Source organism: Stegodyphus dumicola, chromosome 3 (assembly GCF_044657685.1).
Source record: "Stegodyphus dumicola isolate Sdum_Otavi_A_Nest chromosome 3, ASM4465768v1".
NCBI classification, from domain to species: domain Eukaryota; kingdom Metazoa; phylum Arthropoda; class Arachnida; order Araneae; family Eresidae; genus Stegodyphus; species Stegodyphus dumicola.
This window is the reverse complement of record NC_140770.1, coordinates 40101011-40128398: the sequence shown is the minus strand read 5'-3', so window position 1 is coordinate 40128398 and position 27388 is coordinate 40101011. Positions and strand designations below refer to the sequence as shown.

The following is a 27388-nucleotide window of genomic DNA, read 5'->3' as shown; positions in this document are numbered from 1 at the left end:
GCGTTTGAAAAAGCTAAAGTAGCGTTAATTTATTGCGGTAAATTTGAAATTTCCTGAAGGCGCCGAGAACTTGTCGCAGATGCACCAGATTATGTGGCAGGAGCTTTATTTATGCAAGATGGTCATCCAATTACATGTTAAGTAAGGCTTTACATTCAGCATAGTGTAAGTGTATGGCTACGGAAAGGGAAATATTATAAATTATTTTAGCGGTTCAGAAATTTCGGGTGTATTTTGGGAAACCACCGGTTACAATTTATGCAAATTATGCCTATTCCGGAAAAGATTTATCGCCAAGACTTATTATTGGATGGGCCCTTAAACTGCTAGAATATAATTTTGTAATAAAGCATACTCCAGCAAAGATAACGTTGTGGGCATTACAAACAGACGCGGGATTAAAAAAAACATTATACTTATTAAAAGATCCTGATCATTCCGAGCACGAGGCTATAAGAAATAGAGCCGCAAATTATGAGATTATTTATAATCTCTTGTTTTTTTGCAAAAGCCATGAATGAAAATAATGAATTAAGGCCGGTTATCTCAGCAAGTTCATTTTTCAGGAATTGCATGATTCACCAGTTTCAGGCTATATTGGCATACAAAAAACGGTACAGCGAGTTCGCGAAGCAGATTATCTCCAACAGCTGCAAAACTTTGGTACGGAGTATGTCAGATTTTGCTACATTTGCCAATTCGTTATCGATGTTGATTATAGCCAACAGTTGGGTATCTAAATAACATAAAAATTACATTCCCAAATAAATTAAGGTCATCTTCAAGATACATATTTCAAATCTAGCTAAGTTTTACCCACAGGTGTGCAGAACTCACTTCCTTTACATTGCTAAATAGAGACTTATTTTTAAACTTTGAAAAGCATGAAGAAAAAATAAAATTTAAAAACTGGAAATTACTCTTCTATGGGATTACAAATTCAGGCTCAGTTTTCTTCGTTTCTTAGATTAAGCAGGGTTTCATTGTATGCTTTAATTATGCTTCAAAACATATTTGTGGTGAGAAATGAAAAATCGTTTGTTAATCACAGAAAAGAAACAAAAAACATTCAAAACTTTTATTTGCTTCTATATATAAACATTAAAAGACAAATGTTCTGTTAGAAGGAAGACATCAAAGATTTAAAGTACATTCCTGGTCGTTTCTTTATTCGCAAGATCTCTCTCTCTTTTTTTTTTTTTTAATAAAGTAATGCATGATTGTCATCCTGTGCATATTTAATTTATTTCATTCAAGTGCCACATAAAGCGAACAAGTAACAAGTCATTAAATAACAACAAAGATTTTTATTTTCAGTTTTAATCTTGATTTTTTCCCTCATTTCCATTTGCTCAGAAACATTTGGAATTCCATTTGCTAAATAATTGTTTACGAAGAAGCAAGTTATTAAGCATTGCAGATAAAAATTCCAGCGTGTCGTTTTATTTCATATTACGGTAATTAATCATGAAGAAGTAATTTTCAATTCACATTCAGTTCCAAGGAACTTGTAACAGCATAATACAAATATAACAATGTTATAAAAATTTCAAGGTAACAGAACTTTATATTTCGTTTTTTGATTATTATGTACATGTAGATTTTCCTGTTTTGCATCAGAATAGATACTTTTAGATAAAAAAAAATTAAGACCTAAAAAATAAAAATGAAGAGTCTGAAATAATAGGAGATATGTTTGTCCAAGGAATTAGTCTACCGAAAAAGTGAGTTCTTTTTCTAATAAAGGAAGAGACTTTTTTTTAGAATTCTCAGAAGAATAAAAGAAGAGCTCTGCACAGCTTATTTATCTGTGGCAGTTCTATTCACGAGTCGTTCGCTTTCCCTTTTTATCTTGACAAGTTTGAGGTTTAAAAAGTCTCATAAAATGCAATTTTTGATATAACGGTTTATCAAAATACAGAAAATACCGCAAAAATCTGATAACTATTATAAGTTTTGACATATTTACTGAAACGTATTGATAGGGGAAAGAATGTTTAATTTTGAAGCCAAAGAACTTATAGTAAATAAGGTAGGTAAATCCTGTTATTAAAAAATTCCAAATAACTATTTGATTTTTGGAAGAAGAATCAAGGAGAAGATATATTTGATAAAAATAATTCCTATATAATTCTATTTTTACTGAAGTATGAAAGCTTTTAAAAACTTCTAATAATTTTCTTGGAAATACTGTGTAGTTCAGTTTTGCATCCTGATTTCGTGTATGTCTAAAAAGGGAATGTGAAAGTAAATATATTTCGCTGCACCAGAATAAAGAAGATACGAATTAAAGAATATGAATAAAGAAAATAAAAAACTCGAACTCCAAATTATATTATAAGAAATAAAAAATGGCTAGTTACTGTTCAGAAAGAAGGTAGGAATATTAAATAGCCAGTTTTAAGACCAACGAAAGTTTTTTTTAATAAGCCTGAACAAGCCTTGTGAAAGATTCTTACTTATTTCAAAGCGGTGTTTCTACTATTATTTAGAATTAAAATGAATTCTTTCAAATATGGAAAAAAATAAAAACTACCATATCTGTTAAACTACAAGAATTAGATTCCTCTATTCATTTGTAGCTCTATGGATATAATTATTTTTTAATAACATGTAAACATACATGTGCTCTTAATATCTTTCTTAATTTTTCTTCATTTTAACATCATGTAGCACAAAAAGCGGATAAAAGCACAAAACTAAATGAAAATAGTTTTCATTTTAGAAGTTTTGAGATACTAAAACAAGAATTTTGAGAAAAATGCTTTTAATATATTGCAATTATTTTGCAGATATCTATGTTAATATAACGTAAGATGAAAATCGCTAAAATAGTTTAAATGACTTTAATTTGACTTTAATTTAATTTAATGACTTTAATTTAATTTAATGACTTTAATTTAATTTAATGACTTTAATTTAAGAAGAAATCTGAAAATGATTTAAAATATTCCCACAAAGCGATAAAAATGCACTGCGGACATCATGTACAAAATTGACACACTGAAAACACACAGTTCAGAACATACAAGTGTTATCAGAACACAACTGACCAGATTTCCATTCAGTAAACAATTTACATATCCAAGTCTAGAATTCCAACTTCCAGATTCAGAATAGGGAATTGTGCGGGTTAAATGTATTTAAGTTTTATTTGGAGTTTAACTTATTTATGAAATCTCGTTATTGAATGAATTCTTGTTTCGTCACTGATCAGAATATTACAAAGAACATTGACATTTTTCATACTGATATTTTATTTTTAGTCAATGAAACAACTTCTTATCAGAGTTTTGATAACAATATGTAACTGAACCGGAAATAAGAGAAATTTAGCTCTTTTTTCGAAAGTAAGTCTAGCAGATATATCGTCAACATTGCACGAGAGCTGCTTAAAAACACGCTGTTAGGATTTTGGATTAAATTAAAAGGCAATAAAAATGAATCATTCGAAATTTTCTAAATCATTCGAAATATCACAGGATGTTTTCTTTCCATAAAGTAGGCATTTCTCTTCTTAGGCGAATGCAAATCTGATTGAAATATTTTAGGCTTGCATCCATATCATTTCAAATATTCGAATATTAGATGTGGCAGTTCTTTGCTGGAATACATGGATATATCGACATGTTTGAGCCTGATATTTGATAGTCATGGCCTTCACTATGAATATACGTAATTTGACTACAAGCAGTGACTGGATTTTGTGTTAAATTTAGAAAACGTCGAAATGAAAGAGCTCAAATGTTGCAGTTAGCAGATGGTGATGAACCATTTAACCATGTTTCAATTATTTCTGGAATGCAAGCACCTCAGAAAGATAACAGTCGAATGATCGACAATGCACCTTTGTAACCGGCGGACAGGTAATCCAGGACAGTTGCGAAAGCCAAATTTTCCCATTCGTAAATCGACAGTAAACAATAACTATTATGGGAACGCTTTTAAAAACTTAAAGGAAATGAAAGACATGAATGAGAAAAGATTTTCTCAAAAAACAATGGGTCTGTTCTTGGTCAATATCCAGCTGCTGTGACGTTGACACACAGTCTGAAATTAATCTTTTAAAAGCTAGAATGACCCGCATGTAGACTACAATTAGTGACATGTGATTCCTAGATTTCCCAGCATTGAAAATGTAATTACATTGAAGAAATTTTCTTCACATGACGATGTGAAAAATGCTACGTCCTCAATACTAACCAAGGTATGACAAATAAGTTTATTTCACGTTTTATTTCATAAATTGTTGTGAAAATTATAATTCAATGTAAAGGACTGAGATTTGAAACCAAAAGCAGGGAAGAAAACAGGGCCTGTAGATTCATATGATTCAAATAAGAAAACCTAAAACTTTTCAGTGAACTTGCATATTCTAATGCCATCTGAGTTATTTAGTTAATAAATATTTGTCAAATTATTTCCGTTTAAAGTTATACTCACGGACTGCCACAATCTTAGGTATCTGCAAAATTTTTTTAGTTTAAAATAAATTTCTTAAATTTATTTGCTTTTTAAATATTCTGTATATTAAACAGTCTTGCAGATAGATATAAACATTTAATGCATTTTAATATTCATTTTAAAACAATTAATCAAACAGCTGTTATTATAAGATAGTATATCATATCCATATCCATAGTTCAGTAGTTAATAATTATTTAGTAGCTCAAAGCAAACGATTTAACTACTATAATACTGGAGATATTGACAATGACAAGTCAACTGTAATATTGGAAAGAAGAATGAGATAGATATCGTGAATATGGAATATCCATTACGTGTTTCATTTTCACATTTTTTTTTACGTTGATCTTATGTTTGTTTAATTATAATATATAGGGGAAAAGTTACGAACATGAATATGCTTAGATTATTAAATGTTGACGTTTCATACAATTTTAGAATTATTGAATGCTTAAAGATTTCAAGTAAATAATTGCATAAATTAATCTAAAACCTTACCATATAGTAATATGTTAAATAAATATTACCCATAGAGTTGATATTATTCCATATCATTTTATGCTAGTCGCATACAAAATAATTAACGTTAAAAATATTTATTGAAAATTCTTTAATTTTAAGTATACTACACCAACAGATGTTTCTATACACATATTCGTCAGACGTAAGAATTTTCGTTAGAACTGATAACTAAAAATATTTATAAGAACTATTAACTAAGAATTGAAATATTATTCACTTTTCTATTTCTCATTAATATTTAATTATTTTAATGATCATGTGAACTAAAGCACTCTAAAGCATCAGAATGTTAAAGAAATTCCTAGAAGAATAACAGTTGATCTTACATTTAAGGCGGCAAACACTGCAAGAAAGGAAAAATGGAGTATAATATAAATATATATTGGACTGAAAAGAAGAAAGTAAAAAGTAAAATCACCCTGGAAAAATATGAAGAATTATTTAAGAAAAACATAACGAAAGCAGATTTTGTAAAGAAAGAATATTTTACTAAAGATAGGACGTTAAAAAGAAGTACACAAGCAATAGAACAAAATTTTTAGATTTTTTATCAGAACATAAAAAGAAAAGCAGTAAATTTTAATAGAATTAGTTGTAAGCAATACACTTGCTACAAATGCCTGTAACTTACATTTTAAAAGACAGTGTTTAATTTAAGGGTTATTATGTAAAAATAAAACCAGAAGAAACAACAAAAACATTCTAATAACAGAAAATAAGAAACTGAAAGACTGAAAATTTAAAGTTACAAAGAAAAGTCACTAACTGTCCACAAATATTATTTAAAACTTAAAAATCAGTTGATAAGATCTAATTAAATTATGTATAAAATGCTTTAGGGGATCAAATTCTGAAGAAATCAGGAGCAGTTGCTATTTAAGAAAGTATTAAAATAATAATTAAATAAAATTCGAAAAAAATTAATAAAAGAATAAATGTGTTATTTAAAATAAGGAATGAGCAATACAACAATAATTAAATAAAAGCCGAAAATGTAATAAATAAATAATGTGTTACTAAAAATCAGGTATGAACAAATATAAATTAATTTTCGATACTTTAGAGATTAATTAGGTAGTCAGTCTTAAGTGTTCTCATCGTAGGTATGCTTTAAAAATTGGGAAATATGTTTTGCATTAATATGGCTAATATTACTGCAGAGCTGTTATCTAAAAATCATTTCGTTGGCTCTCTCTATTTTATATTAATCCATCATTTTATAAAATTATATTTACCTTCGCAGAATATAAGTTAACAGCAAAGAAAAATTTAAGTTTCATTTTTTAAAGGCTCACCAGCGGCCGAGCGGTAAAGTCGCTGAACCCTGGTAGTTCGGTCCGAGGTTCGAATCCCGCGAACGGGCTGGCTGCATGGGCGTTTTCGTGGTTTTCCCGATGTGTAACGTGTATACGAGCCAGTTTCCCTCAGAAAGTTCTCCACGAAGGCATCACTCCTCTTAGGCAGATAGCTCTAGTGTGCTTTGCCATAATTAAATACACCATCATTTTTTAAAAGTAAAACTTCATTACGAAAATAATAATATATTTGTAAAAAAGGTTCTTAAAGAAACAATGCTTCAGTTATAAATTTTGATTAGTATTTCATTCTAGTTACGTTTATTTTAAGGTTTAATTCGCCTTTATTTTCGCTTAGTTCAGCAGATATTTTCTGTTGTCTTTGTGGAACTCTGCAATAGTAAACGGGGCTATTAGTGTTGTTTGCATACGCTAATAATGCAGTTCTTTTGTGACGTCTACGATACGAAATTGATTTGACTTCTGTTGCAGAATATACAGCGCCATTTTTAAAATCATATCTTGTCTTTAAAACGTCTTGGACGGTATTTACCTTCTCTCTAGTTTAGTGTTTTTACGATACGAATTAATATTATCGATAGTTTTAGCAAAAGAAAGAGGAATGGGAGGTCCTCTGATTCGTCTCTCGGTTTGTTCCATCAAAATTGGGATCGAGCTGTACTTTTCTCACAGATGTAATTCAGTCGTCCTATGTGGTGTACCATAATGGACGAATACATCAATTTGCAAATGTTTGCCTATTTGGAACAGCATGTTGCGTTATGTTAAGCTACCTACACTTATATTCCTGTTTGCCAAAAGTTGTTAATGTGTAAATGAAAGATACTCAATCTTCTGTTCTGCCTCGCAAACAGCTAGTTCTCCAAACGTTTCCATTAGACAGTATATAATATCATTAAATATTTTTTATTGTTAATAAATCTGTAATTACTTAATAAACTGTGCTATTAGAAAGCCATAAAATCATTTCTTAGTAAAACTGTAGAGCTATTAGAATACTAGCAGCATGAGATGTTAAAATTCAGAAATGGCCTTGCCGGGAGTTGAACTACGGATTTCCAGTTGCTAGCCGGAAGTGTGAGTAGTTACGACGTGCCAGCACGCACGGGGAAGGCAATAATTCTTCATAGTATAAATCTTTATTTTATTTTTTACTTATATACTTATTTTGTTTAATTTCGATTACATTTAATTTCCAATACTGACTAACAATTTTATGCATACTTGTAACATCATTATGTTTAATAAAATATATTTTTAAATTCATCTTTGAAGTAATTATATAGAATAATTTTATATTTTTTTTAAAGAACTTTTGGTTGTTTTTTTATTTGTTTCTGTAATCTGTGGTGATAAACTAGTTGCGAAATGAAATACTTTGGTACAGCAAAATACTTGGATAGCAAAATTTCCTTATCCCATGCATCAGTTTAGAGTGGTGATGTGCGCTTTAAATGAAAATAAATGAAATAATAGAATAAAATGAAAAAAAAAAAAAATAGCCTAACATTTTTTCAACAGCATATAACGAACATAAAAATGTTTATAAAATGAAATATACTACAGTTGCTCTAATTCGTTTATCATCCTACCAGATATACTGGAGCTACCTATTCATCCATAAGATACTGAAAGCAATCAATCTTCTAATTAGAATTCATAAAATTTAGACTCGTTATTGTTATAAGACGGCAACAGAAGAAATCCATCTTATGAGCAGCACGTTATTATCTGCAATGTATTTAACAACAATGAATAACAAACTAATAAAAATATCCAAACAATTTTGGTAAGAAGAGGGGTCCATGGTTTTAATTCTCCTTCTCAGAGCCTGCACCCTTAAACAGTTTTCTGTGTTATTTTCTTAGTTTATTCAAACAATGTGAAGATGTAATCATTTCGTATTGTAATTGTATAAATCATTACTTTGCTTTAATTGTTAAATACAAATCTAATATTTTACAGCATAAATATTGTTATAATTTCACTAAGTAGCAAATCAGAATGAAATAATTAAAGTAGTTACAGAATAAAGTTTCTCAGAGTTATTTTATCAATATTACTTACTTCTGTGAATAACTTTACTTATGTACGCAAATATATCACAAAATGCTGAGAAATTACTTAAATTGCGAATATAAAAAAAAATTAAAAGAGTTATTGGCAGCAAATTTGAAACATATTTTCGAACAAAAAATAGAAAGCTTCGTATTTTAGTAACAATCTGTGCGTGCAGACCACAAAAAATAATTAACTTCGCTTTTCTGCATTGAGGATAATATGAAAACAACAGGAAGTAAAATGGCTGCATTCCTCTTCCTTTGCTTTTTTCCCTTGACGATGATAAGGAAACAACAGGAACAAATTGTGTTTCGCCAGAAAACATATCGACATTAAATCTGAACACGGATAATAAGAAATTCCAGTAGAGTTTTTCATATTCAAATTCAACAATTACAAAGTAATATATAACACAGTTGTCAGAAAGGTTGGCTGCTTTAACATACAATATTATATAATAGCCTGTAATCACAACACTGATATGAGGTTTCGGAGGTCCGTTATGAAAATACCCTTCTTAAAACCACACTGATTTAATTTTCTTTTATTCAGTCGTCGATATTCCTTTACACTTAATTTGTATATAATTTATTTTTTCTCAGAAGCTTTGATATACTTGGAAATATATTTTCTCCTTTGATAAGGAGTAAAAAACATTAAATGTTTTACCACAGATATGTTTGTATAAAATGTGATGGTAAACTCTCGTATAATCATTTAACATTTGAATACGTGTAAGTGTCTCCTTTATGCTGTTTTCATGAAGATATGTAATTTTACTTGTTATCACTCAGAGTTAGCCTGTATGTTCTAAGTATTTCATTATATTTTGTAGAAGCAGAATGAAAGTGAACCGTTTCTTTGAGAAACGAAAGGTCTTCCCATAGTCATTGCTAAATGGAGACAGTTTCTTGGAAGCAATCTGAATCTTCATCAGTAACGTGTTTTCCATTGCTAATATGATGACTTTACAATTGTCAACCTATTGAAGTTATGCAAATATCCACGTTTCTTATATATCCTTTATGACAGCAGAAAAAGGGGTTCTAACAAAGAGTGCTTTAAAAAGGATCAAACATTTTATTAATAAAATTCTCTTTTGATTTTGGGCAAATGACTGAGGATGCCTTCTAAAATTTAATAATCAATTATTGTTGCTTGTATCTAAAGAATTTTTCACATGATTTTTAAAATTAAATCGATCTAATTAGTCTCAGACAAATAACATATGAAATAAAAATCAGCAATAATTTTCTCATGCATCTGAAATAGAAAATATAATTTTTTTTGCTGAAGGATTATAATTAGTTTTAGGAGCAGATATCTCTATTTAATATGTACACGAAATGTGCTTTGATTCCAACCTTTTTCTTTCGTATGAGTCTTGCATTTCATTTTGGATAATTTCCGAATTTTGCAGACCATAATTAAGTTTGCTTTTTTCAATGATGGTCAAGCTTTTCTCAATACACAGCAGGATGAATGGCGTGTGTTCATAACCAACATTATACTACCATTCAACAGATAAACGTTGGTGTTTTCTCACAGCAACATTAAGGTAAGTGAAGCAAAATTAGCAGTTTAGGTGAAATCAGTGGAACTTAAAAATGTGTGCATGAGCTCTGTTTTTGTTCCGAGGAAGTTTCTTTTGCAGTTCGCTGCCTTTGATTAAGAAACGGATGTAAATATTAGAAGTGTCACGATGAGAAATAAAATAGTGGCATAGTTATGCAGCGTGACAGCTCCTGAGATGCAAATTAGTTGATCGCTAGGTATCTCAGCAAGAGGCATGCTCTCAAAGACTTCAGGAGTTACACACTTTGTGTCTTGAGCCATGTTAATGATGCTTGCACCTTTACCTTTTATCCACTCTCTCAACCACGATATGCTGCAGTCACAATGAAAGGGATTGTCTGAAAGAGACAGAATATAATTAAAGGATTAATTTTTTTTGAAAAATATTCCCTTTCCATGCATGTAAGAAAAACACAGTACGATCCTTCATCATTAGATGCAAGACATCCTTCCTTATTCCTCTGCTCCAGTTATTTAATTTACATTCAAATATTTGCGATGGTGCTTAGAGTTTACACTAAAATTTCAAAACTGCAGTTAATGCATTTAATCTGTTCATTCAACTTTAAGGGCATTGAAATTTACAGTCATATAACAGGCGGTACAGCGACTCAGCTGGTAGTAAGTAAGTTGGTTAGCGAAACTTATCGTTGAACTAGAGAAGTCCATATTACTTAATTGAGCGTTTCTGCTTATAGTCTGTTACTTTAAAACAGGCCCTTCAAGGGCTTTCCGCCCACCAGCGGCCGAGCGGTAAAGTCGCTGAACACTGGTAGTTCGGTCCGAGGTTCGAATCCCGCGAACGGGCTGGCTGCATGGGCGTTTTCGTGGTTTTCCCCATGTGTAACGTGTATACGAGCCAGTTTCCCTTAGAAAGTCCTCCACGAAGGCATCCCTCCTCTTAGGCAGATAGCCCTCGAGGCTTTGCCATAATCACACACACACTCAAGGGCTTTCCAAACCTCCCTCATTTGTTATCGTAACATGTGCCGTCTCCACAGCCCAGCACTTATTTTCTCCACCTCATCTGACTGTAATTCAAGTCACTCTGTAGAGACATTAGGTTGTTTCGAAGTAGGAGAGATGAAAAATGAGCAACGCCTTCTCCGGGACTTGAACCACGGGCCTCTCGAATACGCGTCACGCATGCTGACCACTACACCACGAAGACATGCTAAGAAGACGGGAGAAATACATTATAACTCTTCATTCGTGTGCTTTTCACGAAGCGAAATACGCTAAATGGAAATGGAGAAGGAAAAAAAATTGGGGCTTTAACCATTTACTGGTAATCAAAGTTACAAGATAATTCGGGAGGGGCAAATTTGACTCTGAAGTGCCTGGTCTAAAGTAACAGACTACAAGAAAGTTTTTTAATCTGCAATATTCAATTTTTCTGCAAAGGCTATAGAAAACTATTCTAAAAATACGAGGAGTTTTAAAAATCCTATTATGTTAGAAAGAATTAGTACGTCTGTAGAGACATTAGGTATTTTTTGGAAGCAGGAAAGATGAAAAATTAGCAACTGCCTTCACCGAGTATTGGACCACGGACCTCTGGAATACCAGCCCAGGGTGCAGAACCACTGTAACACGAAGGCACGCTAGGAAAGCGGGAGAGATACCTTATACGTGTTGCTGTTTTAGAAAGATGTTACACATTGAAATTAAGTTCATTTGATCTTAAAAAGGCAAAAAATGATATACATTACTCTAGTTTCATTTATTCAATCGAAACAACGTGTAAGTTGGACATCAATCCAAGTTGCTCACGAGATACGAATTCAGCACTCCTAATAATTTGTTTAGATATACATATATGTTTGTAACTAATAAGAATCCATTAAATAGACAATCAACGTAGCTTAAAAGTACAGACAACTAATTTGTAAAAACACTGAACAAGCGTTACAAAAATGAGAAAACAGAGAGGGAAAACCAATATACAAAGCTCAGTCACGATGTTTGCAATAACAATAATCGCTTTGTTTTCGGAGTACATTTACATATGAACAGGTTTTCTCTTAGTTGAAAATTAATAGCAGAATTGTCATTATTTATTCCCAATTTTGTCTGTCTTGGGATTTTTTCATATATTTAATTATAGTTTAAATTAAAAGTAAGTTAGTAATTACTTCAATATATTACAATTTTTTTAATAAAGTCAATCTGAAACTTTTAATATTTAATTGCCAATGCGTTTGAATTACAAACTGTGTCCAATTAAATGTTCTTGCAGATGACAGTCTTTGAATTTCAAGTACGAAAAGAAATAAATTTGGATTTTTTCTGTGTTATTTTAATATGTATGTTTTAACAAATACCTAATTTTAAAAAAAATCTAGTTAAAAATATTTGTTTAGTTAACATAATACTTCTTGTACGAAGTAAATGAACTACTGCGAAAAATTTCGGGTATCATATTTCAACGAAAATATTCATTTCAACCGCTTTCGGAACCATTTGAACGATGTTTTTGCGTGACATCTGTATGTATAGACAGAATAAAGGACTGTGTTTGTCAAAAAAAGATTGTAAAATGGATTTAAAATGGATTAAGTAGAGCACCTTTTCTTGACTTCTATACGCATAACTTCTGTATCTCGCATAACTTCGGAAGGAGTAGCCGTGGAACGCTGAAATTTTGTATATGAGACTGCTATAACATGTAGTTGTGCATCTCCCTTTTCCTTTGCAATCGGCTGCACCAATCGTATATATAATTATGAAATTTTAATTGTATACAAATAAATTAATAATTGCTGCGAACTAATTATATTCCCACTCTTTTACCTGCCTCGGTGAGCTTAGTTTTTCAATTCTTATATGTTGGTAAATTGTGCATTTTTTTGCTTTAAAAGTTATTGAACTATGTGGTTTTTATGTTCCGGTTAAGGTTTTTATGACTTTAGTTAATCTGCATGCAATAGTTGTAGAATTATCATAAATTTAACATTAGCAAATAGCGAGTTAAGCCTAACGAATCGTCATTTCTTTACATTTGAAACTCAGGAGAATAGTACCAGTTTCTGCACCTTCAATGTCTTTTTGCCGAGTGGGACTAAATGTAAGCTTTCAGCTTTGTGCACCGAAAAATCTGCCATCTTGCCCGCTAGATGAATTGCTTGTTTTTGCTTAGAAAATCTAATTTTTAGTTGTAAAAATTGTTTTTTTAAACTATATTTCGTGTTTTATGTTTTTCTGTATTTTACAATTTTTAATGACGATATTCTGATTTTTTATGTATTTTTGCTTTGCCGCGAAGTAAGAGCTGAATTAGTTGAATGAGAAATATATCTTTTATGATATTCAAGGAAATTAGTTTAAATGAAATGCAGCAAAAATGTGTATAATTTAATAGGCCATACGAGGACGTCATGTGGTGTTCACATCAGATATTTTTTATTGCGGCTCGTCAGCTACTTTCAGATCGTAAATTTTATCCATGTGCAATTTGTGTTTGAGACCAGTGTTGTAGGACAGGAAATAAAATTTTTGTTTGAAGAACCACGCATATATACGTATACATATATATATGTTACCGTGAAAGACCGAAATTGGAGAATGTCGACTTTCACCGGAGAATATCAACATTCACCAAATATGTCGGTTAAAGACCGAATATTTCACTACATTCTTGTATATTCGGACCCTCACCGGTGTATGTCGACAATCACAGATATGCTCTGGTGAAAGTCGAAAAGAGAGGTCATAAAGTGCCATAATAGTTTAAGTTGTTGCAATAAATAAGATTTGAATCACATAATTTAGTAAGTTTTTTATTACTGTTATTTTATTTTCTCATTTAGAACGTACTGTATAATTAAGTAAGTTTTTAACTTCTATTATTTTCCTTTCTCATTTTGAATGCATTGTGTGTTTTAGGTTCTCATGTTCTTAAAATCTTATTTCAAGTCTCAAGTGCGTTTATTCGCGACTGAATTACGGAGAAGAAAATATAATATTGTTATGTGTTCAACATTCACCATTAGTATATGGTGAATGTCGATATTGACCGGTGTAAGTCAGAAATAAGAGTATTTGGAAAATATTTCGGACATACCCCAAGAGACTATGTGAATGTTGACATTCACCGGTGAAAGTCGACATTCTCCAGATTTCGGTGTTTCACCGTAACATATGTATAAGTTTAATTATTCTAATTAAATTACCAATAATTTACATTTTTATTAAAGTTAATTCTGTATTAACCTTTACTGCAGTTGATGAATAAGTAGCAGTATTAATCACGTTTAACTTTTGACTTATGTTTATATGTTTATATGTGTAAATTAATTCTGTGGATGACTTGAAGATTAGAAATATAGAAGCGTAGATACTTAAGACGAGAGAATGGAGAAGAAAATCTTTCAGACGTGGCCATTGATTTGAACACGCAATTTTATTTCGTAGTTAAAATGGCTCACATATCATTATTATGGCTGCGATATGCACCCTACAATTTTATACAGCTTATATCTCTTTACATAATGGCGAAGCGAAGCAGCAACTATACATGGTTAGCAACAGGGCGAAGCATTAATAAAGCGCCGCGCATTAGTAGCAACGATATTTAAAGACTTGGTTCTTTGTTTAAATTTGAGTTCCGCAATTGAAGAGCCATCCACAATGCTGAAAAATTGCATGTGTAAGTTTGATAGAATTAATTTGAAAAAACTCAGTACAGGAAAATTACTGTAAAGAATTTAGAACACAGAAAGGGAAGAATTGTTCTCCTTGATACAATTAATCTCCGTTCAATGACAATAATAATTTTTTGTTATTTCTTTAGAGCATTTAGTCTTTTACAATTAATTTGATTTTTAATGTTTTTACAAAGTTCTTTAATTTACCTTAATTAATGCCTACCAGTATGCTCTAGCACGTAATTTAAATATTTTTCCTTTATACCATTAAAGATTACGATTTTTTTATATCCCTACGAGATAATTATATATATATATATATATATTCATGAACTAAGCGAAATCTAAAAAATACCTATTAATTTCATTCGCATTTAGATAGCGAAGAAATCTTCATGAGGATTTATAAAGACAAAGGTTGTCTTAAACACTTGCTTAGATAAACGTTTGCAACTTGCTTTTGCAACTTGAAAATATTTAAATTTTCAAAGTTAATACCAAAGGATACACTCTTTTAGACACATTTATAATATAAGTTTTACTGATAAGCCGGGATGTATGTAGTTAGTTTAAGTGTTGCTGGTCTGGTTTCAAATCAAACATTTAAGAAAATTGATCCTCACTATTATATAATTTTTAATTATTTGTTTTTGAAATTTAAATAATAAAAAAGAACTTTTTATATGCGTATTTGGTTTGAAAATATTCGTTAGAAATGGAAAATGTGAAATATAGAATTTAAGATCATTCTGCATCAAACTATAGTTTGTTGAATACAAGAACAGCGATAGTTTATTGGCTGAAAATTATTAAACGTCAAAACTTATAATACCTGAAGAAATGTTTTAGTTCGCACTAGTGGTACTTCCCTTAATATGAAATTTTTTAGTTCCCACTAGTGGTACTCCTCTTAATTTAATTATAGTTTTTTTTTCTTATTCAGATTTGTAAAACTAACAGTTTCAGCTAACTTTCTCTTTTTAATATGACTGACTAGAAATACAAACTCTTGCGTACGAAGAGCTCCAGAAAAATGTACCTTGCCATTTCATAAATTTTGTCAGTAACGTAAAAAACTGTGACTTTGATGACTAATTTATAAATTATAGAATCATGAAAGAGCCATTTATATTTAATGAAATATTGCTAATTTGATATTCAAAGAATTAAACTATTCTAACAATCAATTGTTTTCTTTCGTAGATGATTTCCTTGCTCGAAAAGTTTCAGTTTAGTTTAACTATATATTTATGTTTAGCCTTTAATTCTATGATAATTAGCGAAGTATCGAATACAGAAGATAATATTGTATATAATTTCATAACGTGAAAAGCCTTCTTAATATTGTTTTTTATTGTTAATTATAAAGCATTTTATTAACTTCAATTTCCTGGGTAAAATCATATACCAACGTAGAATAACAGAGACAGAACAGATTAATTTACTTATGATTATCATTAAAAAGGAATTAATTACCATGTATGTCGAAAACTTGAAGTGTGTTTAAGACTGGCGCAAATGTCTCATAGGGAGCAGTAGTCAATTGGTTTGACTGTAGGTATAACCATTCAAGAGAATCCAGTGAAAGTAGTGATGTCGGCTCAAGAGATATTAGCCTGGAAGAGTGATAGAGAAAACACATTTTCAAGCAAACATTTTTAAATCAGAGAACTTTAAAGTAAATGACTGTGGATGTACCCTAAATTGCGGGAAGAAAACTTGGTTCAAAAGCTTTAAGCTTAGTAAGTCTTTCATTAAAAAAAAAAAAAAAAAAAAAAAAAAAAAAAAAAATTGGGAAGGAGAAAGAGAGCTTAAAGAGTATGCGGGAGTATTCTGTGAGCAATAAACACTATATTCTGCAGAAAAGTCCATAATTTTGTATTTGGAGACGTAGTATTTCTGTGATCCGAAACGCAATGCATGGCATTTCAGATGTGCTCGATAACGTTGAGATCTGGTGACTTAAATTTATATAGTAAGATTTCCAAACTTAACTGAAGATTCCTCTTACCATAACTCGGCATCTCTAGACTTATGTAACTGTTAGAGAAGACTAAACCCAAACCCATCAGAATAAATGCACGACATGAAAGGTTATGGAACGATAGTGGCATAATTGTCATCTATATGATTTCGAACGATCAGGATCCCGTTGAATGCTTGCCAAACAAATCCTATATGTGTTGCATATATGTGTTACATATACTGTGGTAGCTTCATAATCATCAAGCTACCACAGAATGTAAAGTCTTCTGTTGACATCTGAGATCCATGACTCGTGGGATTTTCTCCGCACACAGGGCGTCTCATTTGGCGAAATGGTTTGAAACGCCACTAGTTAGGACGATAATAGTTGTTTCCTGCCATTAACCACCCAGTGTCTGAAATGAGGTGACCTGCATAATATGTGTCACGCATTAATTAAGCGTTCTAATGTTGGATGTCAACTCCTAAAATCTATATAATGAAAGGGAAGCTACACGGTTCCTATACTGATGTTTGGTAAGTCCAATACTGGAGTTATTAATTACACAATCAGAGCTTAAAATGATTTTTACACACTGTTGTTGATCCTATTCATTCTGAGCCTTTTAATCCCCACACTATGCTCATAATTTCAAGGCTTTGAAGGTATTCTTGCAGTCACGGTGCTTTCTTGAAAAGGTCACATATGGCAAATCCACAGTTCTTGATTACTTATGAAATGCTATAACATATCTTACAAGCTTTAGTTATTAATGCACGTTAAAATAGCTTAAATCGTAGATTTTGCCTTTCTCAGCACAAATATAACTCTAGAAACTAGACATCCAATTTACTCATCCTACTCAGACATCCAATTTATACATGCAGTAGTAGACAAAATAAATTATGTGCATAACGTGAATATGTACACACACCTATGGATGTAAACTTTATGCTGTTCATTTTTTTTTCTGACACCAGTTGTTATGTTATTTTCTTCCTTCACGTTCGTACGGGGTTCGTGTGGATTTGGATTGAATAACGACGACACTTGATGAAGTATCGAAACACCATTTATTTACCAATATTAATAAGGACAGTTCCGAAACACTTTTGACAGTCTTGGAAGATCTACTATAAACACGCTGGAACAATCAGCGACACAGCTTTCACACTGTCAGGCAATAACGGTGGAGAGAGCTTCACTGCAAAGCTCCAGAGTATAGCTCCCGACTCTGCTCGGTCGTTCTCGGAACTCCACGTACTTTCGAGACTCTCCAGGCTACAACGCGCGATGCACTCGACGACACACAGAGCACAGCTCCCGACTCTTCGGTTCAGTCGTTCCCAGAGTTCAACACACTTTCTAGATGATGCACTAACCGCGATATACGAAGAGACTCTTTCGATGACGATGCACTTGACGACCCACTCGGCACGCGCTGCCCGGCTCTCAACTCGATCAGCTCCGCATGGACTGACCCGCTAGACGAGACACCAACTATCTCGCACTCTATGAGGCATTTTCCAGCCACAAACGGCTATTATTCTTGAACTTCACTCTTGTGTGAAATCAATTTTATTGTCCTCTCATTTTTCAAATAACTAGCGTCTGGTGCGGCCAGCAGCCTGAAATATTTACTATAAAAAGAAAAACAAATATAATGATTTTAGTAAATCCATCTAGTATGATTTCACGGGTCTAGCTGGTAATTAATAGAAGAGATAAATAGCTGCATTTATATCGCTTAATTTCTTGATCAATAACAAGCAGATTAACTTTAAAGAAAAAATAAATATCTCACTCTTCGCTAAATTAACAAACAGGCGCGTGTCAGTTAAAAATATTTTATATCCGATGTCTGTAGAATTCCCAGTGGAATGTTAAATGTTGCCATGCATTTTTGAAATATTCTCTGCATTATTTCTTTAAAAATAATTAGTGGTGATAACATTTGAATATTAGTAACATCCTTTTATTTGTGTTGCCATTCATCATTTTCTATTCTGTACATTATTTCTTTAAAATGATCCAAACAGATAACATTTGCTGGTTAATCAATGAGGTTAGAATAGATGGAGTAAGCATTACGTCACTAAAGTGAAGCCAAGAAATTGTCAACAAGGTAACGCCACGACTTATCATGGCCGCCATACAGCGTTCGGATACGACTTTAAAACATGTTGTCAAATAAAATTACACTGACTTTGAGAGCAAATATTAACGTCCTTAGGCTCAGAAAAATGTCTTTAGGCATAATTTCCATATAATACCATTGAAACTTTCACTAGTCTTACAAATTTTACAATGTATAATATTTGCCTTATGGTTACCATTTGCAGATTCATATGTACCTAGAATAAATATGAAACAATTATTTTCAGTCCTTGCAATTTTTCTATATACTAAATAGAAAATCAGTCATGTTAAGTATTAAAATAAGAATGGGAGACTTGTAAATGTTCAGTGATGTATAGCTAACGTATAGAAAAAACTAATTATAATGTAAATAAAACCAACTAGAAGTTCGTGACGTCTTACCGTGACATAGCATGGCTTAATTTTCATTGCACGGGACATATGGAGAAGGCTTACTCCATTTATTATAACCTCCTTGGTGGTAACATCCTTTTACTTGTGATGTCATATGATTTTTATATTCGATATATTATTTCTTTAAAAATAATACATGGAGTTAACATTTTACGGCAATATTTGAAAAGTGATACGGACAAAAAAGTGAAGTTTGAGGCTAAGAGCCCTCTGGTGCTAATAATGCAATTTATTTCCCTTTTGAAAGAAGTGAAATTATTCTAATTACCTTTACTGAGGGGATTACGTTTATGCATCACCATCAATAAAAAAGAAGGCTAAGAATTACACATTTAAAAATAAATTAAAACATTTTAAGATTATTGGCATAAAATATATGAGTTGAGAAATAGAATTCCTTTGAACGATTTCATACGGTTAAGATATTATATTAAAGTAACTGTTTCGAAAATTTACTACCAGATGGCTGGGCACTTGCCGACTAGATATTCGCTAACGGATAGCCGGACCCATAGGAAACTTCACCATTTATTAGTCCAAAGGGATTTGAATCCCGAAGGACTATTAGTTTCGTTTTGGCATTTTGCGTCGGACTCATAAATGTCGGTTCACTTTTCAAACTGTTGCCACAAAATGTTAGAGTGCTGCATTATATTTGAAGAAATTAAATAATGAAAAATCTGCATAAATGTATGTATATTTCTCGTATTGTGATAAAACAACGGTACATAGAGTCATCGAATTTTGAATAACGTAATCCTCCAACGAATATGAGCATGTGGAAGACCAAATTTGAAATTTGAAATTTGTTTTATGATCGATTTCCTATTTTTTAAAACTTTGACGAATTTTTGATTAACAAACTCAAGGATTTCAAAGCGAGCAATGGCAACGTTGTGCAGAAAAAACATTTTTATCTCCAGCGCGTGAGTCTCTGTATCGGAAATTCTAAAGATAGGCTCGTTTTAAAACTATTTTGCGATATTGCTGTTGCACTGGATCTTATGGTTTAAGTGCGAGGAACATGATATTTAATAAAGAAAGGTAACACACAAAATGTTAAAAAACGCCCCTTTGGACGTAATTTAAAATCTGAAACATTTCAGATTTTTTTTTTTGTTTATTCATTTTGCCATAGGTTGATCGAATCCGATAGATTCTACATGGTCACTCTGAATATTGCTCATGAAGTATTAAACGTGCCAGCAATATGGTAGCTGATTTTGGTAATAATGTAACTCATTGACTGGCACTACAGTATAAAATTACTTTTAAAAATTAAGTTTATTCAAGCTAAAAAAAGGCACAACGAAGAGGCATTTCATCTAAAGATAAAAAAAGTCGGAGAACGTATCGTTTTAAAAAATGAAATGTATTACGAAACACGATGTTGCTTTTATTTATTTGGCTATTCTTTAGAGAAAAGAAAGAATCCCGAGTAAGAGTAAGGCAGTTGATGACATAAATTACATTTTCTAAGTTAACCACAGTAAAACATAATTATTTACTCAAGATTTAAGAAAACTTTGAAAAAGAAATGTGACTTGTACCAGTTGTTTTGCAAGTAGATGAACTTCAGATTTTTCCCATATGGCAAGAAATCATCTTCTCGGACTTTCGAGATGTTGTTTCCTCGTAAGTCTAGCTGTCTGAGTCTTCTGAGATTCTTCAAGGACTGAGACGGTATGTCATCTAGTTTGTTTTCGCCAAGTTTCAACCACTCCAGTGAATCTGTAAATTCATAGTCTTTTAAACAAGAACAAACAATACGGTATGCTTAACACATAATTTATGCACTAGGAGTTGATTCTTTTGAGCGGAAGTTATTAATGTCTCTCGAGATAATTGAAGTGATGAAAACTGTGTAGGAAAAGTTTCGAAAGCGTTTACAATTAGCTGTTAGGTTTGCCATATTCAAGAGTTAATCCTCGTTTTTCTAATTCGAGAAGACATTAAGTGGTAATGCGAGAGTAAACATACTGATTCCATCCCTAAGATCTGTAGTTATGACTTGCAAGACATGCTAATATCTACTGGCATGCCTAAGGATAATTATTATTAAGCATACCATTAGTAATAGCAATATGATTATTTAAATAAACTAAGCACAGAAAATTATCTCATTAAATTACATTTCGACTGTATGCCTTCGTTAGTGATAACAGCAACCAGGTATTCCTACTAAAATAAATACGAAATGGGTTCACAATGGAATAAAAGAGGAATAAACTAGGAGAAAATATTTTATGGATCAAAATCGGTATTTGCTTTCTGACTCATGGCATTATTACTAGTTAAGGAAATTAAGAAAATAATTTAACTAATACTTACTACCTAATGTTTCGTTTTTAATTCTAATAAATAAAATAAACAAAAGCACCGATAAAAGTTCTGAGAACATGCAATGGCTTTCTATGTCATTTCATTCTGTTTTTAATGTGTTTAACGGACTATCTTTTAAGATAACAATATGACTAAAATAAACATGCAATGTTTCAAAGCAATTTAGACAGTAATGTTGTAAAAACATTAGGTAGGTTCGAAGCAGGAGAGATGAAAAATGAGCAATGCCCTCGTAGGGAATCGAATCATGGAGCTCTCGAATACGCGCCGAGCGTGCTGACTACTGAATATGAAAGCATGCTAAGAAGACGGGAAAAATGCCTTATATACTTCCCCTTTTAAAGGGCAGCTGGGGATTAGGGGACCCAATCGCCAAATCCTGGAGGTGGAGAATCATAATCCACCACCCTTTTAGTTCAGGCGCCATTGTAGAGACATTAAGTATTTTTTGGAAGCAGGCAAGATGAAAAATAAGCAACGCCCTCGCCGGGAATCGAAGCACGGACCTCTGGAATACTCGCCCAGCGTGCAGACCATTACACTACGAAGGCATGCTAAGAAGGCGGGAGAAATACCTTATAATTTAACTAAAATACACACTCTCTAGTTTTCAAAGCTACACATCTAAAATTTATATTTTGTAAATTTCGCTTAGGTTTTGCAAACTTAAAATAATTAAAACTTATCAAGACTTGCAGACAGACAAAGAATTAAATGTTTTTATTTCTGAATTTGTATAAGAATAATATGCTGATACTCATCTCATGTTCTTGCTTTAATATTATGCCTTCTAACGACCAAATGAGTAAGAAAGCCGAATACTTGCAGTTTGATACGAATTTGAATCCCGAGAACAATTTGTCCACACAAGTGTTTTATTATTTTTCTGCATGTATAATGTGACTATGAGTCTGTTTACTTTAGAAAACCCACGATGGAGGTGTTCGCCTTTGCTGTCGTGTGCTTTTATGTGTAGCAAAAAAAAAAAAAAAAAAAAAAAAAAAAAAAAAAATAAATGTCATTAGTCGTAGTGGAAAGATTTATCTTCAACTCTGTTGATTACTAGCTATAAAGGATTTTGGGTCAGTTAAAAATCTTTTGATAAGCAAATTGCCGTATATCAATAAGTGCATGATACATCACAGTCATATTCTACTTCAGATTGAGGCGAGAATCAATTTCCACATCAGTCGACTCAGAAATAAATAACAATAGTACGTAATACAACACATGAGGCGAACATACACAAATAACAATAAACAGACACGAGTTGAAGAATAAACAAAATAAATATAAAATCATAATACACACCCACTAAACAATAAATAAGTAAATCAAAACAATACACTCAATATTACAATATATATAGTATATATAACAAATTACAAGCAAGTATTGATAAGTATTTACAACATTGTCTTCATGGAATGTCGTGAGCCTTTCCCATTTAATGGAGGAAACCATAATTCCAATAGAGATACATTTTTATTTACTTTGTACAATGCATCTAGCAAGGGATAAAAAACATATGGCCCGAAACTGTAGAATTAAGATTTTTAGTGAGGATTTCTTTCAATGCATTTACACTTATTAGAGATATTAAACTTATATGAATATAATGATTATATGAATATATGATTGCATGTATACATACAATCATACACATTTACCTTCAATTCCTTGAAATGCATGGGAATGTATAGAAGTTATCAAATTACTCTCCAGATCTAGGGAATTTAGAGCGTGAAGAGACATGAAGGCCCTTGGTGGAAGCTGCTGGACTTTGTTGTTGGCTAAATTCAGGACATCTAGGGATTCTCCATCCATAGCAGCAAATTCTTCCGGTAGAAGAGCAGCAATGTTATTTTCGTGCAGCTGGAGTCTCTGGAGCACAGACAGGTTTCTTAATGGCCTTGATGGGACAGCTGTCAGTTGGTTGGCTCCCAGGTTGATGCGAGTGAGATTTCTACCGATGCCGACAAAGGCTAAATTGTCAATGAATTTGATACGATTGCCGTATAAAGATAAACGCAGAAGTGAATGAAGGCCCTGTAAAATTAGAAAGATACCAATATACACATAGTTAAAAAGCACAGAACCGTTCTTATATTAGTTAAACAGAATCTTATTTACCACCAGTTTCATATGCTATATGAATTTGACCTCAAATTGAAGTACAGTTTACTGAAACAAATGAATTTCATGGGTTCTTTTGTTCATGAATAAATTTCTGTAAGCACGGAAAAATAAGAAAATGCACTGAAAGTTTCTTATGGCTAAAAAAAATTTCTATATTCTTCTCTTTCGATAAAATTCGTAATGGGCAATCCTGAAGAAATTACGAAAGAACAACAATCGATGAAATACGTGCGGGCATTATTTATTTATTTCGAAAAGTGAAAGACAGTAGGCGAAATCCAAACAATGTTGATTTTGTTCATCTGTTTCGAATGACTGTGGCCAGATTACAGACATTCGGTAAAATCACTAAAACGTGAAAACTTTTTCAATTTAATCTCCGAACTGTATTTCGGAAGCACTCTTTGTCTAGCATTTCTTGCGAAAATGATTCTTCTGAAACGTTATAAAAAATATTCTTTTAGAAGTTTTTGATATTATTCTTGAATCGTAATGTCGATATTATCATTTCGGACAGAGTAATGATTAAATTTCAGTTCATTTTGTGAAAATGAGCTTCAGTATAATTTGCGTTTTGCTTGTTTAAAACATGACTATGCATTTAAATATCCCCCAAATGATTTTTTGAATTAATTCCAGGTATTAAAACGCTCTTTTAAATGCAGAGGTTTGTTGCTTAATGTAAATTTAACTAAAATTTTGTTCTTAAATTTATTACCGCGAGAATGAACAAGTGAATAATATTGTTAAACCGCAACAATCAGATCAGGGTTTAAATCACAGAGAACTTGCTAGTCATGGTGACGTTTTCGTGTTTTCTATCTATAATGTGAGTAAGAGCCACTTTATGCTTGCAAGTTTTCTACGAAGATGTCACTTTTCTTACGCAGACATATATCATCTGAGTTGCCATAACTCCATAACTAATTCAATAACATCAATATTTTTCTATCTCCAAACTGAAACACTTACATAATTTAATGGGATACTTATATAGTTCAATAGCTTTCTATAAGAAGAATTACTTTTATATTCTTTAAAGTTTTTATATACTTTAAAATAAGTAAATAAAGAAGAACGTAAAGGTTTCTCAACTTCTGAACTATAACTTTTAATTAAAAATCCCCTGCATATTTTTTTTTTTCAAATGGTGTTTTTGTATAATGGAAAATACCTCACTTTATTTACTGTCAACTACTACTGCTGCATGTTTTAGTATTAATCCATGATTTTGATTCAGAAAGATAAACTCTTAAATTCTGAAACTGGAGTTTAGTTTCCTTCGAAACTGAATTTCTTAATTTGGCCCTTATGTTTTAGAGACACTGGAATTTTAGAAGCCAGGAAACCGAAGAAAAGAAATGCTCTTGTCGTGATTCTACATTCGAACCTACCTATAGCCAGACGTGTTTCCAATAACACTGGGAAGACATGGCGAAAGGTAGTTGTAAATACTTTATATTTTCGCCCACATAAAAGGAGACTGGGAAGAGAAGGACTCAGTATCTAAATCCTGGTAGTGATGAATTATTGTCCACCATACTTTAGTTCGGGCGCTACTTGTAGAGCAATTTTTACTTTTTAGAGCCAGGAAACATGAGAAATCAGCGATGTCAGGGTCTGGATTCGAACTTCTGACCTCCAAATTGCTCGCTCGAAGTGATCTCAATTACTCGACTAAGGCACACGATAAGGAGAGAGAAAACATCTCACAATATTTTTTAAAATTGTTTAAAATTTTTTATCTTTACGAATACAATTTTTAATTTACGGAGTCCAACCACTTTTGAACCTATTACTAATGGGAACAAAACGCTATATTTCCATTCTACAACCTATCATCAGTTGTTAGTTATTACTACTGTGATTTCCACGTAGCACTAGTCCACTATTTTAGTACTGAAGAAAATATCCAATATCTTGGTATTTCAGATAAAAAGTATTTGAAACAATTTGAAATACTGAGGAATCTCGAGCATTTTCAATGGAATAGAGGAAAAAATCGATAAATACGGTAAAAAGGATAAGCAAAGAAATAGTTATAGTTATACATTATAAACAAGTAATATATTGTAAATCGTTACTTATTATAATGAATTCTTGTAATTTATTAATTTTGACACAGAAAAATTTGTTTTTTAACAGACGATATCATAGATTATTTTTGTTCCTTTAAACAGATTTTACCTCAACTGAAAATATATTTTTCGAGATCTGAAATGTTTCCGTGTTCGACGTCGCTTCCAATCTGTGCATGCATAGAAAACATTTGTTACTAAAGCTTCGTAAGACTCTGAGTCTTCGCATTTCCTATTGTTAATTTTTAGTTAAATTTAATCATACTGCTTGTGGAGCCAAGGAAAAACTGAGCCTTAAAATCTCTGAAAACTGACAAGAATAATTATGAAAACTATCAGAAAGAAACTTGATGTAAGTTACAGTGAAATTAGGTATGGGAATGACGTTAATATAACGGAAGCCAAGTTAAAGCTTACAGAATTACAATATTAACATTTTGACAGATTCTTGTACAAAAGAGAAGTAACGCAAATAATACATATATACATTATTCCGAATTTTTCCCCCAAATGGTGGAAAGCTGTATCGCAGATATGATCTGAAAATTCTAAATTGTTCGAAAATGATGTTAGAAAGCGATAATTCAGAGAACGATGGATACAGTAATAAATAACTCTATTTATGTAAAATTAATTTCAGAGCTAAAAATGGCGAATGAAAACAATTATTTCGAGAAAATTGAGCGTAATTCTACCCACACTTTTAAAGTATATATCTTTTAGTTTATGTGATTGTGTACCTTTCAATTTTAATGTTTTCTTTCGAGACTTTTTTTTTTAATGTTACATTTAAGAAACTTTTAGATTCATAAAAGGCCACTAAATCATATGCCTAAAGAAAGTCTGAATTTAGGGGAAAAATGTTCTGAGACTTGGCATTTTTATTTTTTATAACAGTAGTGTTTTTATCTGAATTCTTGCATAATAATATTTACAGCAAGAAATAACATGCAACTCAGTAAAGATAGCTTTCCAGATCTTTCCTCTATGCTTAATTTAATTTCGAAGGAACCTAGAAAAATGTTAAAAAACATTAGCTTTTATTCGAATTCTTGCTTTGTTAAAATAAACTTTACATTGTTAAAATACTTTGGTAGACGGTTGCACGGATTTTGGCGAGATTTTTTTTTGGCGAGCGATACGACTTATGGTAAACCCATTGCTGGATAAGTTATTTATGGTAACCGATACTTTGTTGTCATTTTATTTAAAAAATTAGTGCGTTTTATTATGCATAAATTCCGCGTTTTAAATATTATTTATGGCTTCTAAATATTAAAAATGAATTTAATTTTGCATTTTTATTTGAAATAAAAATTTTATTGTTTATGATATTTTATACAATTTTAAAATACTTTAAAAGTTAAATAAAAATTTTATATACTTTAAAAGTTATTGGTTTTAATATCTATAAATTTATTATTTATGGCTGTTAAATATTAAAATACAATTTTATCTTGCTTTTTTTTTAGAAAATGATTTTATTATGTATGATTATTTAAATAATTTTAATTCCATGCGTGATGTAATCAGCTCCCTGATTGGCTTCTGAATATTTGTGCATGCCATTTTTAAATTTTATTATTGATCTCTTCGAATTCCTTAGATTTTATAGCGAACGGATATGTCCTTTTCAAAGATTAATGTTGTTATTGATAACTACCAAGAATTATTGGTATCGGAATAAAAAAATTGTCCTTTGAGACCTTATTTTGGCGAATC

General features: G+C 31.5%; 1 protein-coding gene across 2 annotated transcripts in view; it reads right to left on the bottom strand.

Annotated features, from left to right (window-relative positions):
• Window positions 1-1064: 1064 nt before the first annotated feature.
• LOC118182465 (uncharacterized) overlaps window positions 1065-27388 on the bottom strand; it is a 458248-nt gene continuing 431924 nt past the window's right edge. For both annotated transcript variants that reach the window (XM_085812781.1, XM_035351810.2), the window contains 4 exons: window positions 23120-23498; window positions 20657-20837; window positions 16064-16203; window positions 1065-10279 (listed from right to left, as the gene is read on the bottom strand). In XM_085812781.1, coding sequence (XP_085668907.1) covers window positions 10035-10279; window positions 16064-16203; window positions 20657-20837; window positions 23120-23498 — 945 coding nt within the window. In that variant the 3' untranslated portion in view covers window positions 1065-10034. The remainder of the gene's footprint in view (window positions 10280-16063; window positions 16204-20656; window positions 20838-23119; window positions 23499-27388) is intronic.